Below are 16920 nucleotides of genomic sequence, written 5' to 3' on the forward strand. Positions count from 1 at the left end.
AGGATTTGAAATAAAGGATTGCATATCCGATAATCCTACAGAATTCGTAAGAAGAAATGCTCCGATCCATAGGAGTTTAAAATAATATCTAAGGAATCGTGGATGACCCGGCCTGTGAACTCTGCAAGGCCGCTCCAGAAACCTGCTCGATTGCCCCTTTGCCCACCAAATCTGGACCCGCCTTGGATACATCACAGACAGATGCACCGCGAGCAGGATCTGGGAGCTGAGGCGCCCACCGTCCGTGCCTGCGAAACACTCTGAATGCATGGTGCTGCTGGTTTGTTGGCATATCTGGAAGCACAGGAACGAAGTTATTTTTGAGCAACTGCCTCCCTCAACTTCTCGTATGATTGCTGCATGTAAAGAAGATGCAAAACTGGGGAAGTTCCACTTAAAAATAGCTGATCGCCCCATCGCCGAGGCTTGGTGTCAAGCTCTATGTTCAATGTAATACACCGCTAGCAATCCGCTGGAAAACTCCTATTTTTTGTTCCAATGCTGAACTTGTAAGCTGTAAGATTTGGCTCGAACATAGCCTTTATCAATGAATTCAGGTAGGGGATTCTCTCCCCTCCCGTTAACCGTCAAAAAAAATATCTAACATGAGATCCAACCTCTTGGAAACTTTCCTGGTATCTATCAACTTTCCTAAAATTCATGTGTTGTATTCAAATATTCTGAAAGTTTCTTGCATTCTAAATTTTTATAGGATTGCAATCGATAATTAACTCGAATCTTGCATTTTTGTTCTATCCTATGTTTTTGAGAAACCTGCATTTCCAAATGATGTCTCAACCTATGTGGACTTGAACTTGGGTTATGGAAGTGGAGTCCTATCACGGCACCATATTATTAAACACGAAGCCAAATAGCAAACACATTGAAAAGCTACATTTTTATGGGTAGAAAAAATATGTTTATTTTAGGAAAAAAGAGTAGAAAAGAAATAAAAATTTCGCTCTCCCCGGGGCCCGGGGTCGCCCTCGTGCCGCACACCGAGTCAAAAGTAGGCGCGCACCACTCCCTGAACCCTAAACCCCCGGGCTCGGCTCTTCACCTCCGGCAGACCGGCCTCCGGGTAACCGCAGCAACTACAACTCCACCTCACCCCCCTTGTCCGGCGTCCTCGCCTCCGTCGTTCTCCTCGCCTTCCCTCTGGACCGGCTCGGCGCGGAGATCTACTCGCCCGGAGTTGGGATTGACTTCTTCTTTTTGTTGGTAAGGAAGCCGAGCTTCTTTTATGCCGTTTTTTCCCTTTTGGTTCAGCCTTCAAATTCAACTTGCTGTTTCTCGGATTGGCGCTCCAGTTTGCCGCGGATTTGTTTTTTGGGTTGCGGAGTATCAATCCAGGTTCCGATTTGCTGATTGAAGCTTCGTTTCTCCATGGCGCTTCGGTTCGAGGTGAGTCGATGCTTTGCTGAAGGTTCTTCCCTTACTTTTTGAAGGATTACTTAGTTTTTCCTTTTGTATGTATTCGATTCGCTGAGATGAGAACTTGAGAATCGAACATGGATGTTCCCATTGTTGCGGGCTCCCCCCTTGACTGCCTGTCGAAGTTCGTCTGAAGTTTGTGGTGTGAAAGCGGATAGCCTTTGTCGATAAGCGGTTGGGTGGAATATCTGATTCTAAGTGAATGTCTATTTCTTATTCGTACTAGCTTCTGAACCTACAGATTCGCAGTTATAATCTATAATGTTTTCATGTAAGATTGCACGGGACACTGACTAATCCAAATAGTGGGGGTTGACCAGTGCAATGCTGTCCTAGGCTAGGCACGTGTATTTCCGAGCTACAGATCTCCTTTGGCTTTTCTTTTATGAGTTGCAAATTGTCTTTTCCTCGTTATATAGTTGATGACGTACTGTGCAATGGGAATAACTTAAAGGTAGAATCTTTCAGTATTCTTACACTTTAGAACCTTATTCGTGTGGTATTCTTCGCTGAAGTGAAGTTATAGTGGTCCTTGTCATAGGAAAAGGGTGGACAGGAAAAAGTCAGAGAAGTGGGCCACATGTAAATGCCACATGGCACATGCTGTCATAGTGGCATGGTACAGATGAGCTGGTGTCACTGTTAGCTCAGTAGCTCAGCTTTGGGCTCCTGTATAGATCAGCATCTTTGGTGGATAAAATTTTGTGAGATGTTTGATTGAACCTGTTGAACTACGCCCTTATAATTGTGGAATGTGAATTATCAACAAAATTTTCAAAACAATAGAGCTTAGATAGAGCATTAAATTTAAATGAGTGATGGAATCTAATGAGGAAGTATTTCTGTTTTGTGCTTCAGATATTAGGAAGATTCAATCGTGCCCGTGCAGCTCGCTTAACTCTGCCCCACTTTACTTGCCAAACACCACTTTTTATGCCTGTTGGAACTCAAGGTTTGTTCTTTGTCCTTTTTCATATGCAAGTTCAGTCTGCCATTTTTCCTTGTATTGTAAGGTTATGTGATATGCATGTGCTAAGATCTGAAATAAATAGTCAGGCTTTATGTATCTTTTACTGCTAAGTTCAATCAGAAGTTTTTCGCACCATATGTTGGACCCTGTGACTGCGTAATCTCTGGATCTATGCATGTCCCATGGTGATGAATATCATAGTATCCTTTTGTTTTTCGTTGAAATAAATTTTATGTATTTCGCCCATGATTTACTATCCCCAGCCTTTTCTTGTCCTCTTCTCTTCTAACCTGTGAATCATCAATTCATCATAGCTCCCAAAGTGTTTTCTCGTTCCAATTGTTGGCAAGAGATTTTGGCTGTGCTTGAATTTTGTGGAATTGTGTGTGCATTTCTTGTATCTCACAATGGTTCTGTTTTTCTTTTTATTTAGGTACAATAAAAGGCTTGACTACTGACCAACTGGAGGATATAGGTTGCCAGATTATACTTGGAAACACATATCATCTTGAACTACGCCCAGGTTCTCAACTTATTGATGACTTGGGTGGCCTTCACAAATTTATGAATTGGAAAAGGGCATTGCTGACTGACTCCGGTGGATTCCAAATGGTTATTCCGAATCTTTGTTTTCTTAACACATTAAATATCGTAGTAGAGTGTATGGACATGCAGAACTAAACTTTTGGTTTCTTCGTTTGATTGATGTTTTGTTCATACAAAATAATATAAAGTACAACACTTGTTGAAGCCCATTTCCACACAAAAGCATCAGTATTAATCTTTCATACATACTATGAACACCTATGTTTTAAGTGTTTGGTCCCTTCTGCGTTGTAGTTCAGCTGCTGTTTTCCTAATTGTTTGGAAATTTTCGCTTAGGTTTCGTTGCTGCATTTGGCTGATATTACCGAGGAAGGAGTTACATTTCAGGTAAATTTTTATAGCCACTTGTTATGTGATGCTCTTGTTCTTTATTAAGTTACACTAAATCATGTTTTATAGTCCTCTGTTGCAATCTGCTTTAAAGATGATAGCCAGGTGTATCACATACTCATATAGCTGAATCGAATCTTGTATGAGGACACATTTCAAGTTTTAGTTTACCACTGTACCTTTTATTTGTAGATAAACAACATTCATATTTGTTATCATAGGATAATCAGGAATTAGATTCTGCTTTCTGCATGGTTTGTAGGATGTACTTTAGTTGGAGTAGCTTGAGACATAATTTTTAATTTTGATTTTTTGATGTCATCTTTTGCCATATTTGTAGAAGGGAATTGTTCGTGCATTTGTGGATTTGATTATCTCTTGATAACTCTGCTTGGTATTGGTAATTGATTTTCTTTCTATACATTATCTTATTTCATTGCTCTTTCATGCCCAATCTGCAGTCACCTGTTGATGGGAAGCCCATGCTCTTGACACCTGAGGAATCTATCCATATTCAGGTGTGGCATTCTCTTGGCAGCTTTCATCTTGTCAAAGACTTAGATTTGTCCTATCAGAAAATCCTTGTTATATTAGATTTGTCCTATCAGAAAATCCTAGTTATATATGTGTGCCAGTTCCCACCCTTCATAGTTGTTGGAAATGAATGCAGAACAATATTGGAGCTGATATAATCATGGCTCTTGATGATGTTGTGAAGACCACAATTACTGGCCCAAGGATAGAAGAAGCTATGCACCGCACCCTTCGTTGGATTGACAGGTGCATAGCTGGTATGATTATTAATCTGTCTGACAGAACTGTTGAGTTATCTAGCATTTAGAGTCTAGTTAGAACATGCATCATTTCACTTACTGGCTCTATGTATGATATACATCTAGTTTTAGTTATCTTAGAAAAAGAACGTTTGAAACTGATAGTGATATATTATTCAATGATAAGAATGGTTTATTAAGGGGTGTGTGTGTTCTGTTCAATGTTCAAATGTAGCTCACAAGAAACCTGATGTCCAGAATTTATTTGGGATTGTGCAAGGAGGATTGGATCCAGTTCTCAGGTGAGTTCATGTAGCTTATCATATGCATGTACTCTTTTTTTTTCAGGCCATACATTAGATTGATAACTGACTATGCCATATTTCCCCCTAATTTCAGAGATATCTGTGTGAGGGGTTTGGTTGAGAGGAATCTTCCTGGGTATGTCACATATTAAATTGTCCCTGTTTAGATGTATTATTTGCTTTATTTGCGTATATCACTATGTTCTATTAGTCAATTGTCTCATGTTTTATTTTTATGTTGCTAGATATGCTATTGGTGGTCTTGCTGGTGGTGAAGACAAGGACTCGTTTTGGCGTGTTGTTGCCCAGTGCACTGCTGGATTGCCTGAAAATAAACCACGATATGTTATGGTATGTGCCATAAGTTTGAATATCTTCCCGCCAAAAAAAAAGTTTGAATATCTTGAAGTGGCCATGCTAATTCAACTATTGTGTTCTGCCTGCATGCATAATATTTGATCTAGCTTCAATCATGTGGCACGTACATATACTTTATTTGGTTAAATTTACTCCTATGCTAATATGCAGGGTGTTGGCTATCCACTTGATATTGTAGTATGCAGTGCTTTGGGTGCAGACATGTATGACTGTGTTTATCCAACACGAACTGCTCGCTTTGGGACTGCCCTTGTTCCTGAGGTATATCCATTTGGTAAATATATTCAATTCAACCTAGAGTGTGTTCCTGTTGAATCATATCACAAAAGAACCTTTTTGATTTTTTTTGTCATTTTTATCCTTTTTATGCTCTGGCTTCGGTACAATGTCAAGTTTTTTTTAAATGTAACCTCTTTTCTCTTAGGGTGTCCTGAAGTTGAAACAAAATGCAATGGCAACTGATGAACGGCCAATTGATCCTACCTGTTCATGCATGGTAAGGCTTCAACAGCACTAGGAACAAAATGGTGAAGTTATCTGGCAATCTTTGGTGGTGGTGTATAACATGGTCATCTTGCCAGGTCTGCAAAAAGTATACACGTGCTTACTTGCATTGCCTTGTAACAAAAGATGCTATGGGCTCTCAACTGCTGTCCTATCACAATTTATCATTTATGATGCGGGTATGCTAATTCTTTGCTTTGCCAAGTCATTCTTTGTTTGAACGTTTGGCCACTGTCCTTGATTGTTTGCCTGTCGATTGCAGTTGAGTAGAGACCTCCACATGTCAATTCTTGAAGGGCGATTTCCAGAGTATGTTGTGCCATCAAACCTAATTTTTCTGAATTGCGAGTGGAAATTTGCATAGGGGAAATAACACGATCCTTCTGTCATCTTGTAGATTCGTGCGAGGATTCTTGAGGGCGCAGGTTTGTCTTGCTTTTCTGTTGCATCATATGCATTATGGCGGTCTTGTTCTCAGAGAAACAAACAGTAACTAGGCGTGCGTCTATATATGGTTGAATTGAAACAATAGGCCAGATTACAAGCTGCCTCCTTGTTATATCCAGAAACTAAAATTTAAATCTGTCCTATTATGTTCTTTCATTCATATGCAATGTCTGACTGCATAAACCATGTTATGCAGTTTCCAAAGGGAGACGTTCCGCAGTGGGTCCGTAACGCGATGGAGGTCGCTGGCATCGACATATCAGAGTGCTGCGCTTCAGCCAAGTGTCACGCACCAAGCATCCAGGAGCAACCTTTAACCATTCCAGTTCCAGTTGACGCAGACGGAGTCGTGCAGCAGAATTAAAGCCGCACGGCAGGGCTTTTTGAAGAAGAAGGTTTCCTGTCGACATACAGTCAAGTAGGGTCTCAGTCTCACCGGTTCAGCATAGAATTTTCCAATAGTATGCTGAAGCTCACCCACAGGTTTTTGGTAGCATTTTGAGGGTGCCGTGCGCGCGTGTTTAGAAAAAACAGCAGGGGCGTGCAATTCGCTACGTCATGCTCCTGGGGTTCTAGCTAGGTTATACGCCGTCCAGATGAGTGGATGGAAGAATTATCTGTCATTGTGTCCTTGGCACGCAGTCGCCGTTAAAGGACTTTTAGTGTTGGGTTGCGGTAGTGTTCGAGGAAAAAAAAAGTGTTGCATTGCGGTCAGATAAAAGAAGCTTGTAAAAGCTTCAGTCGCCTTACGCTGAAACATTGTTGTTGCGACGAATGAAATGGTAGTCCTTGCAACATCGTCAGTTGCCACTGGTGACCTGTGCGTGAAATGCTTGCTTTTTACTGCTAATATGATTCTGTCCCGCACGAGCGTGACTAGGTGCTCACTGGGAGCAGGCCAGGCTCAGCTCGCCAAGCAAGCGCCGTCTAACGAGACCCGGGCACACTTGGACTGGAGGCCGGGTCCTGAGCGGCTGACCAGGTCTTGAGGCCGGTCCAGTCCAGTCACGGCGAGCAAGAGCAATGTGTCTTGTGTGGGCGCTGTGGAACCGCGCACTAGCGCCTTGCACTTACCGCTGGGTTTCCAGGTAAAAAGGGTACAAGTCATCCCACATGTATCCGACCATGTGTGACGGTGGTCCTCGTGAATTTTTCCTCAGGGAAGGGGTGTGGTCCTGGTGAATCTAGGTGCGCCCATGCAGCGTTCCAGGAATCCGTGACCAGGGAAATCGGTGGACGATGGACCATCGGATCGGCTGGAGACGGCGTGTTTGCACAGGGGCCGCGCAGCTAGCACACAGCTTGGGGAACGAACCAACCAGTGCGAGGCCATGGTTCCACCATCTACTAATATTGGGATCGGATGAACCCTGAATTCTTGCCTTAGAGCGGTATGGCAGCGGCTCCTATGGCTCCGGCTGCGGTTTTTTAGTGAAGAACTTCTTTAATGGAAAATAAACCATTTTTAAAAATATTTGATACAATGGCTTCTTCTGTTTTTTATGAATGGATTGAAGAGGTAGGTGAGAGTGAAGCTACGAGGAATCATATTTTTTTCTTCAGCTGCGCAGACAAAATCGTTTTATAGCTTCTTCATGGCTTTGATGGAGAAAACCGTTTTAAAGATAGCCCTTTAGCATGACTTCACCACAAGCCGGTGGTGAAGCTATACTAAACGGGCTCTTACTCTTCAACCCTATCGCCATTCGGTGAAGTGGCAAGGTACCGCTACCAAAGATCGTACTATAGCCCCGTTTGTTTCAACTTGTAGCCAATTTTAAAGGTTTGATTTTGAAAAATTCAAAAGTCAGATGACTTTCAGAATCGAGAATCAAGAATCTAGCTGATTGTAACGGTAACTCTATAAGTGCATTACGTGGCTCATCCGGTGATTTTTTCAGACAAACTGAAAATTTCTATTTTCTTAAAACTTCCCGTCAAAACATTTCCTAAACCTGGACAAGAGTTTCCAGGAAACCTCCTAGCTCGTCGATTTTGGCATCCATTTGTCACACCCACCACTAATTTCTAAAAACCTAGATCTACAATTTCTTAAACCTACGTACTTTTGAAAAATCTTGCGACAATTTTTTAGCGAGTGTGTTAGGAACAAAACGAGGGCGGTCTCATCTCAGGCGTTGAAAACAAAAGATCAAGCGCCTGCTAAACCAACCGGTCTCCCCTAATGACCATGCTGCAAAAGGAAATGTGTCTTACGCGGCAGGTGCTAGAAAAATGAAAAATTATTGAACAAATGGAAAGCAGCCGCTGAGAGAGTTGAATGAGGCATGAGCATGCTTGACATTTCCTTCATCTCTGACTGAACATCACAAAACAAAAAAGGTTATGCCCGTACATGGTCGTGTTTGGAGCCGTAGGAGCAGACTAGCGGCTCCACAGTCGGAAACAGGGCAAGTGAAATGGATCATCTGTTAGTAAGTACTACCGACTGTAAGCCGCCTCCTTTGCTCCCGAGCCCTAAAATACCATAATAATTAAAGGAAAATATAAGCAAATTGTACCACATATACCTATAAATTCCTCATCGCCGGCGTGACTTCTATATTATCCACCTTTGCCGTTATTATATATACTAGCCTATCAACCCGTGCTCCAGCACGGGCTAATTGGAATTAATATAAAAATAAAATCTATAGCTAATAATTATAATTATCTATCTCACGCCTCTTTCATCTATTAAATATTCTAACACATACTCTAAAATACATATTCATCATTATCTAGTTGCAATAGATTTTCTTTTGCATCACACCTCCATGTGTGTTTGATATATATTTAATTGAACCATTTGTTTGTGAATTGGTATTCTTATCTCTTCCATCATATATGAATACATGGTAACACATACTGTGGGTAGTATTTTTATATAAACAATAACATAAATAATATATTAATAATGATGGAAATTACTCATTTAGAATTTTATATTGGTTCCCTTTAATATTTTGTTATAATTATATAATTTAGATTCAGATTTAGGGGTTACTTTAACTGTTAATAATGACATAATTGGATAATTTATATGCAAATTTAGAGAGTTATTTGTATCATTTTTAAGACATAGGTATATAAGATTAGATGGTTACTTTAGATTTTTTTTATAATGGTATAGGTAGAAATTTAGATACATGTTTAGGGGGTTAATTTAGTCTATTTTCATAATGGTAGAGGTGGATAGTTTATTTGAAAAGATAACAGATACAATGACTATTATGATTAGTTGTCGGATTGATGGCAGGATGTTTATGATTTTTTGAAAATTTTTAGAATTTCTCTATTTTTTTAAGTATCCACCTAGAATTCTAGTTGGCTTCACGTGGATTCACGTGGAGGCTTCTTTTGCCTCCAATTAATAATAGTAGGATAAAAAAAGCACAAGTCCATATATGACCCCTAAACTCTTCGGTTTATCCAATTTTATCCGCCCTAATTGAAATATTGTTACGGTTTAGTACCCAACTAGCAAATCCTTACTTTTGGTTCGTGAGCCCAGTCAAAGCGGTTTAAGGCTGATGAGCCAATGATTTTTTAAATTTAAGTGAAGGGAACAACCCCAAACGCCTCAAAAAAATTTAGACATAAATAACCTAATAATTTTTCGGGACACAAGGAAACACACTAATGTAACTAGAGCTTGTGAAACAGGTTCTACAAGCTTCAAATAAAAGATTCCATTAATCTAAAACCATACAAAAAGGCTTAGTGAAATTTCAAATAAATTCATGCAGGCCTTGGCATTAATGACAAGAAATATCTTAATTGGAGCCCTCAAGCAGGGAAATCATCTTTGATGACAAACATGGTTTTTCGGTTTTGTCGGCAGAAGCTGCAGGTAAAAAGAAAAACATAAAAAATACTGTGTACGACAAAATTTTCTCGAATTAGTTCAAACTTGAATTAGATTTCATTGAATCTTGTTCGACATATCTGATAAATCATGTATACCGCGTTCATCGAATTTCTTTGAATTTGCTCAAGCAGCCATATTTGCTCTTCCGAAATACTAAAAAGAAGCGACTACGGACTCACGCTCGAGTAGCTGTTCCAAAATAAAACGAAGAGGCTCCGTTCCGGACCTTCGGATTTGAACTTCACGTATGTGTTCTTGTCAAGCTCGCACGAACACGTACTGCTGACCGCCAGACGGCGGCTGCCAATGCCATGCATGGAACTACCCCGGCCGTCAACAAGACCATCTCCTTCTTGAAACTCTGGTACTACGGTCCCAGATCATGAAGCCAGTCAAAAAGCTCCAAGGCATCCGCGGCTGGCCGCGCGCGACGAACCAATCAGCCGGCCAAGCAACCTGGCGGCTGACTTGTCCGCGCAGCTGCAGTGTGAACTAGCTGGTAGCGGCACGACCGATCAGACTATCAGAGGAACCATGCGATCCGAGGCTGCGAAATTCTTTACCCGGCCCGCGCGCGACGTCTAGTCTAGTCTGAAGAGTGTCACGCCGCCTCCGACTTGGCACAATGCGGAGCAGCCTCCTGTCCTCGCCGTCGCGTCGTCGCCCTCTTACTCCCTTCCGGCCTCTATATAAATCGACGCAATCCTCGCCAGCTTCCACACACACTACGCACTTGCAGCCTTGCACATCGTGTTAGCTAAGCCCTCAGCTGAGTGCTGATATCGATCGTTTCAGCTCTGCAAGCTTTCACATTGCATCTTTCTCGTCATCAAAGGATTGATCGACTGATCCGCCATGGTTGCTGTGGAGGCAGCGGCGAGGCCGAGCAGGCGGCTCGCGCTGCTGATGGCGGCGCGCGACTCGGAGTACGTGCTCAAGAAGTACGGCGGCTACCTCCACGTCTTCGTGGCCGCGTTCGGCGGCGCCGGCGAGGCGTGGGACCTGTACCGGGCCATCGACGGGGAACTCCCGGCGCCGGGGGACCTCGGGGGCTACGACGGCTTCGTGATCAGCGGCAGCCCGCACGACGCGTACGGCGACGAGCCGTGGATCCTGCGCCTGTGCCTCCTGGTCCGGGAGCTGCACGCCATGCGCAAGCGGGTCCTCGGCGTCTGCTTCGGCCACCAGGTGATCTGCCGCGCGCTGGGCGGGCGCGTGGGCAGGGCCCGCGGCGGCTGGGACGTCGGCGTCAGGGAGGTGGACATCGCGGACGCGCTGCCGCCGTGTCGGTTCCTCGACGCGCTGCGCGGGCGCGGCCAGCTGCCGCGCCGCGCCAAGATCACCGAGGTCCACCAGGACGAGGTGCGCGCAGTATAACGCTGGCATTCCCACGTACATCTCTGCAATCTGGCACGCACACCTCTGCAATCTGATGGCGTTCTTGCTCATGGCGAGCAGGTGTGGGAGGTGCCGGAGGGCGCGGAGGTGCTGGCCTCCTCCGACAAGACGGGCGTCGAGATGTTCCGCGTCGGCGAGCACGTGCTGGGCATCCAAGGCCACCCGGAGTACACCAAGGACATCCTCCTCAGCCTCGTCGACCGCCTGGTCACCGCCGGGTCCATCACCGTGAGTGCCATGCTTGATGCTTCGGACTCCATTGCTGCTTGCTCTGACGAACGAAACAGTGCACGGACTGTTTACTTCGCTTTTGAATCCCGAAGCACTGACAGAGACTTCGATTTTGCCCTGCTTTTCCACTCTGCAGGTGTCGTTCGCTGAGGTTGTTAAGAGGCAGCTGGAGGCTACTGCGCCGGACAGGGAGTTCTGGCTCAAGCTCTGCAAGAGCTTCCTCAAAGCTGATGAAGATAAGGTCTGCAAGTGATCTGGATCTGTGGCATCTACTTGGGTGGTGTTTGTGACAGTTTGTAACGTTACATGCATGAGATGCCCTGTTTTGGGATCAATTTGTTCTGAGCCCAGTTATGATGATACAGTGCATACTAATGTAAGCATAGTACTTGGAAATTGGGAATAAACAAATCTTGGTCGTCAGGCTATGGCCACACTCGTGCAAACTGCTTCAGAGAAAATTCAAATAAGCGACTGGTTGGCGGGAGCATTTTCAAGCTTTTCTTTCTTGTCAAACGATTGACCATCTTCTCTCTCAAAAAAAGACCATTTTCACGACCCAAAAAGTTATGGTTTGGCAACTGCTAATAAAGTCCAGAATGTACAGTTTTATATATTGGGAGCAAGCTGCCAAGCTCTGCTTGTCTGACTGGAAGACAAAACAATCTTAATTTGTTTGGAGCAAGACCTGCTTATCTATTTAAACGTGAGGATCAACGGGAATGACTTTTCAGCTCAACTTAGATAAAGTCGCGAGGAATATACATAATATTAAGTTCAAACATACACGTATATGAATCGAGAAAAATATATTTATATGCATTTGAGATATGAGGAATTTTACTATGATTAGAATAAATGAGAGCGTTCGTCATGGTAAAAATCAATGATTGAGTAATAAGAGGAGAGGTATCACACTAAATCTGTGGGGCCGGTAGCGATATTAATTTAGTTTTTTTAGTTCCCATATTAGATCAACGATCAGCAACGATTAACAAAAAGTAATACCGGATGGTACCGCCTAGTACCTTCCAACCACCGTAACCAGCCTCTTTTTCTCGACCCGTGTGGTTGAGTTCTTCCTCTTAATACAAGACCTACAAAACTGTCTGGAAAAAATCTGATTTTGTTCACTACGGCAGACGCAGCAAACCGTTTAGAGCACTTATTATTGAGCAGGCGATGCAATCAAATAACGTTGCAGATATTATAATGTCTTTGCAGAAAGCAAACATCATATAGAATTTTTGGCGACCCAATTAGACTGACTACAAGAAAAACGATCAGATGTGAGTCAGCAGAGCCCTGGACGATTAAGAAAAGTTCAATGCATGCGTCCCCACCCCCCCCCCCCACCCCCCAGACACACACCCAAACAGTAATATTTTTGCTTACGAAAAAAGAATAGTACAACATAACAGTAGGAATGACAATAGGCAGACGATAAACCGAAGATTCCAATAATCGATTGAGAATAGAGTTATTACAAGATCATTCTCCCCACAAGGGCATCGGCAATGCTGAAACAATAATATGCAACTCACTATGGCAGACGCAGCAAACCATCTAGAGCACTTATTGAGCAGGAAAATATAAAAGAACATAAGATTATTATGCTTGCGGTAGCCCAGCCAGCTGCTTAACCGAAAATAGAAGAACAGGGCTAACAGAGGTTATCAGAAACCCCAATCCTTAAACTTGCAACTCGAGGTGAGGAACCACCCAATCTTTCTCACGCATCCACATCTTTCTTCACCACCTTCTTCCCTGCATCCCAACAGATACACATATCATCACTGTTCACAGAGGTCTCCATTCCATCACTGCTCCATCCATCCATCTCCAAGGTCGACCTGGGCGACACAGCACCAGGCGCAATAGCAGTAAAGCTCTGGTACATCAGCCGACCACCACCAGGAAGCTCCTGCTCGACAAGATCATCACACATGTAGGAGTCGACATCTGCACCCTTTGCCCATGATTTGGCAAACCCATGCCCGCCGAAGATGGTAACAGCAACTGAAAAGTCTGAAGGAGAGAAGCCTGCCAGGACCCTTTTGATGACATCGCTGTAAACTAAGGAGCTAGGGTCAAAATTCATCGCTTCGTAGCTTGCATAGCTGAAACCTTCCTCAGGTGTCACGTGGATGGTGGAGGCTGCAGGTCCAAAGACACCGTTCATCGAGTAACCGCATGGGTCGAACTCAAAGTCACAGATTTCCATCTCAGGGATGATCTCAGAAATTCCTGAAAGCTTCGTCATCTCCTTTGCTGATGAGCAACGGCCATCGGCAGAGTTCTTGAAGAACACTGCAGCTTTCTTAACATCCAGCCCAGTCATGCACATCTCAAGTGTCACCATAGGTTGCTCAGGCTCCTCCGTGGCATAATAGACATGCCATTTCTTATTGGGCTTGAACGTGTCACCAATCACATATGCATTGCCACCAGACTTGAGGCCACCAAAGAAACCATTCAGCACTGATACCTCCTCCGAGAAGCTGCGGTGCGGTGCCGGCTGAGCACCGGGGAAGATGAACGTCCCACGAGAGTACTTCACTGAAAGAACATGCAGTGAGAGCTCTGCAGCGAGCTCAAGGATGCGAGGAATGGAGAGCAGCAGCTTTGTCGTCCCACAGGTCTTGAGGACAACCTTGTGGGGATACACAAAGAGGCTCGACTCGGACAGAACATACGAGTCAAAGTGCTTGTCTGAGAGCTGGGACACTATGGTGCACCGTGCAAGATCCAGGAACGAGTCAATCTGCTCGCGAGAGAGGGCGCGAAGGCCACGACCACATGGGTCCTCAAAGACAGGTGCATCAGAGAACGTTATCTCAAGGCGCTTCTCATAGCCCTCAAACCCAATAGGGGAGGCAGGAGAAGAGCCCCAAGAATCAGCTGAAGGCATCGCCTTTAGGTGATGTGTTGCAAGGAAGAGAGGATGGGAAAGGGAGGAAGAGATGGGAGAAGACACGTTGGAATCTCAGAAGCAGAGAATGCAGCCAGCCAAGGGAGAATTATCAAACAAGAGAAAAATTGAAGGAAAATCCTACTCTACGGCGAATTGCATGTGAAGGGATATCAGGATGGCTTGCGGACGCACTGCAAAACAACGGGATCAACCAAATAATAAGCATTAGAAACCAGAGCACGAGATGGAACAAGTTTCCATTTAGAACTACATTGCTCAGGCTTTTGGTTCAGTTCTTACGTTGGAGTAAGCAGCAGACTGGAACTTCTTGATTCCTCCGGCTGGGCGAACGTCCTCAATTTTGTAACCAAGGGGAGCTTCGTACATCAAATTACTACTACTAGACTTCTTGCCACCTTTTGACTCCATTAGAGCATCCACAATTGTCCCTTCTTAAAACTGTTGATCAAAACAGAGTAAGTTTCCTTCTTAGGCAACAGAACACAAATGATAAGAGATTATCAGGATCCAAATTCTGAGGTAGCAGATCTGGATGTGCACCAATGTTTGAGAATTGAGAGTATATAATTTAGTTTAGATGCTGAAACCATTTCAATTGAAGAGGAAACGATGTATGAATAAAAAAATGTTGAGACTAGTATACACAATTGCAGCAGTGATACGATACACAACATTTAGGTATCAATTCAATATTTAAGTAAATAATCAGTAAACGAAGCAAGAAGTGTTAACTTCATCCTAGTCGATATAAATCAAACCTCATTAAGCAAAATTGTCTGTTCCTTTCTTAGCCATGTATTCTTCTTTAGGAAAAACCGTGGCTTCAGTATGCAAGAAGCAACACCATGGTGGCAGCATATCGAACAAGAACAGTCAATAAAAAAACCGTATGTGCAGACTAGTTTGATGGCTCGTATGACCTGACTTTTTTTTCTTATGAACAACCAAAGGGCAATAAAAGCTTCTCGTAACAGATTGGTGGGGGACATTCTTCAAGATCACAAGAAGGTCGGGATAAACTAAAGAAGGCTCTACACGGTCCACCTCGAACAGAAAGTTGTACTAGCTTCTTGGGCATTGCGATCCGATTATGATAAGCAAGGACACATACGACAAAGAAAGAAGGAATATACTAAGTAAGATTTACCGCGCACTATTGATTCACCACCGAGAATAGAATAAACAAAACGAACCGCGGGCAAGATCCAATCTTCCGCACCGCTCCCCCGAGGAGAGAAAGACAAATTTTCCCGACGCCTCCAACAAACAGGGGCGGAGAACGAGACCTACGGAACCACGCGTCCGAGCAGAGTAAATCTTCCCTTGCCAGCCGAACGACCCGGCCCTCGAGCAAGATCCAACGCTGGACACAATCCATACAGAAGAAGAAACCGCCGGCGGCGCTCCCTACGGACCCCGGGCGCGCGTGCAGAGGGGAACGGCGGCGTGAGCACAGCGCAAGCGAGAAAGGAGGACTCACGTTTGTTCAAGAATGCGGCCGCCGGCGGCGCCGAGATGAGACCAGCAGCAGGCTTCTTGGAAGGACCGGCCGAGTGGCGACGGAGCGGAGGAGGGAGCCGCAGCTGTTCTTGGGGGATGCTCGTGCTGGTGTAATGGGGAGGGCGGCGAGACGCGGCGAAGGATTGGGCTCGAAGGAACGGAGGCGCGGCTTGTGCCTTCTTGGGATGGGGGAGACGGGGTGGCGACCGGCGCCGCTATTTATAGCGGCTAGGGTGTGAGGTGGGAGGCGGCAGGGCGCCCGGCCCGGGGGCCCACGGGACGAGCGCGAGCGGACGCGGAGCGGCTGCCTGGCTGGCCCAAACGCTAAACCTGGTCGGGTCTACAGAAAACGAATGAGCCCCGTTGGTTTTGTAAGAACGGATGGATTAGTTATAATAAAATAAATCATGTATTTTTCACTTGGTTTACCATGTGGGTAATTAACTCCCTCATTTTTTAGAACAGTTTGATTTGTTAATAATCCCGTATTTGCTAGTACTAGTTTACACTATGATAGCTGATTTTCTTGTTCTAATTCCATAGAAAAATCCACCTCTGCAACCTGACGCGGGCAACGGATGTTTTCAGAATATTACCAGTTGCATTGCTACACTAAACGACTAAAGCGTCGCATTTTTTCCATGTTTGGTTTGATTTTTTGAAGAAAATCTAGCCAAGCATGACGCACCGTGTTGAATTGTTGACTCATCATGTGATGCATTGTACGAGTTCTGTGTTTTCATTCTACATTATACTATTGGAGTATTTGCTCATGATTCCGTTCGAGGGTCTTAAGGAATGATATGGTTTGAGGAGTAGGTTCACTAATTTTGCATTAAAAACAAGGCAAATCATTTTGTAAACAATCCACTTTGATGAAATTAGGTTGATGCGTGTAGCACGTTTGGGAGAGTATGTATTGTGCAAGATATGCGCCAATTTCTGCAACAGCAGCATAGTATCCGGCTTTTATATCTCCGAACAAAAAAAAAAGGAGTCATTCTTGTTTATGTACAAAAGGTAGGACCTTTATTAGACCATATCGGTGTTCCTGTTGACTTTACAGCAACAACTTTGTGTGCAGGGTGTGCTTAATTCTGAAATCCATACCATTAGAGATTCGCCATTGCAAATAAGCTTCATACATAACAGAGAGTTGTCAACTGATGATCACTCCACGACCAAGGCGCAATTATTTAGCACGCGCATGGAACCACTTTGATCAAAGTGAGAGAGAA

The 16920-nt window shown here is 44.1% G+C and overlaps 3 protein-coding genes across 4 annotated transcripts; 2 read left to right on the forward strand and 1 right to left on the reverse strand.

The window, feature by feature from the left end:
* The first annotated feature begins 1051 nt into the window (after window positions 1-1051).
* LOC112883542 (queuine tRNA-ribosyltransferase catalytic subunit 1-like) lies at window positions 1052-6557 on the forward strand. 2 transcript variants are annotated; one of them, XM_025948847.1, is made up of 16 exons: window positions 1052-1221; window positions 1311-1404; window positions 2293-2386; window positions 2838-3016; window positions 3287-3337; window positions 3802-3858; window positions 4011-4131; window positions 4349-4415; window positions 4513-4554; window positions 4664-4769; window positions 4947-5057; window positions 5221-5292; window positions 5378-5479; window positions 5563-5609; window positions 5698-5725; window positions 5944-6557. In XM_025948847.1, the coding sequence occupies exons 2-16, from the start codon at window positions 1387-1389 to the stop codon at window positions 6109-6111; spliced, it is 1263 nt and encodes a 420-aa protein (XP_025804632.1). In that variant the 5' UTR covers window positions 1052-1221; window positions 1311-1386; the 3' UTR covers window positions 6112-6557. The 2 variants fall into 2 exon arrangements, with proteins under 2 accessions (XP_025804632.1, XP_025804633.1); XM_025948848.1 differs by lacking the exon at window positions 4011-4131 and having other exon boundaries at window positions 4372-4415.
* A 3916-nt stretch (window positions 6558-10473) lies between these two features.
* Window positions 10474-11500, forward strand: LOC112881086 (gamma-glutamyl peptidase 3-like). The gene is made up of 3 exons (XM_025945791.1): window positions 10474-10980; window positions 11077-11244; window positions 11384-11500. Exons 1-3 carry the CDS (start codon window positions 10474-10476, stop codon window positions 11498-11500), a joined length of 792 nt encoding a protein of 263 aa, XP_025801576.1.
* Window positions 11501-12682: 1182 nt separating this feature from the next.
* LOC112883108 (S-adenosylmethionine decarboxylase proenzyme-like) lies at window positions 12683-14603 on the reverse strand. Its single transcript, XM_025948341.1, has 2 exons — window positions 14462-14603; window positions 12683-14352 (listed from the first exon to the last, which is right to left on the reverse strand). The coding sequence occupies exon 2, from the start codon at window positions 14156-14158 to the stop codon at window positions 12980-12982; it is 1179 nt and encodes a 392-aa protein (XP_025804126.1). The 5' UTR covers window positions 14159-14352; window positions 14462-14603; the 3' UTR covers window positions 12683-12979.
* Between the last annotated feature and the right edge of the window lie 2317 nt (window positions 14604-16920).

Source organism: Panicum hallii, chromosome 2, assembly GCF_002211085.1.
Source record: "Panicum hallii strain FIL2 chromosome 2, PHallii_v3.1, whole genome shotgun sequence".
Classification (NCBI taxonomy): Eukaryota; Viridiplantae; Streptophyta; class Magnoliopsida; order Poales; family Poaceae; genus Panicum; species Panicum hallii.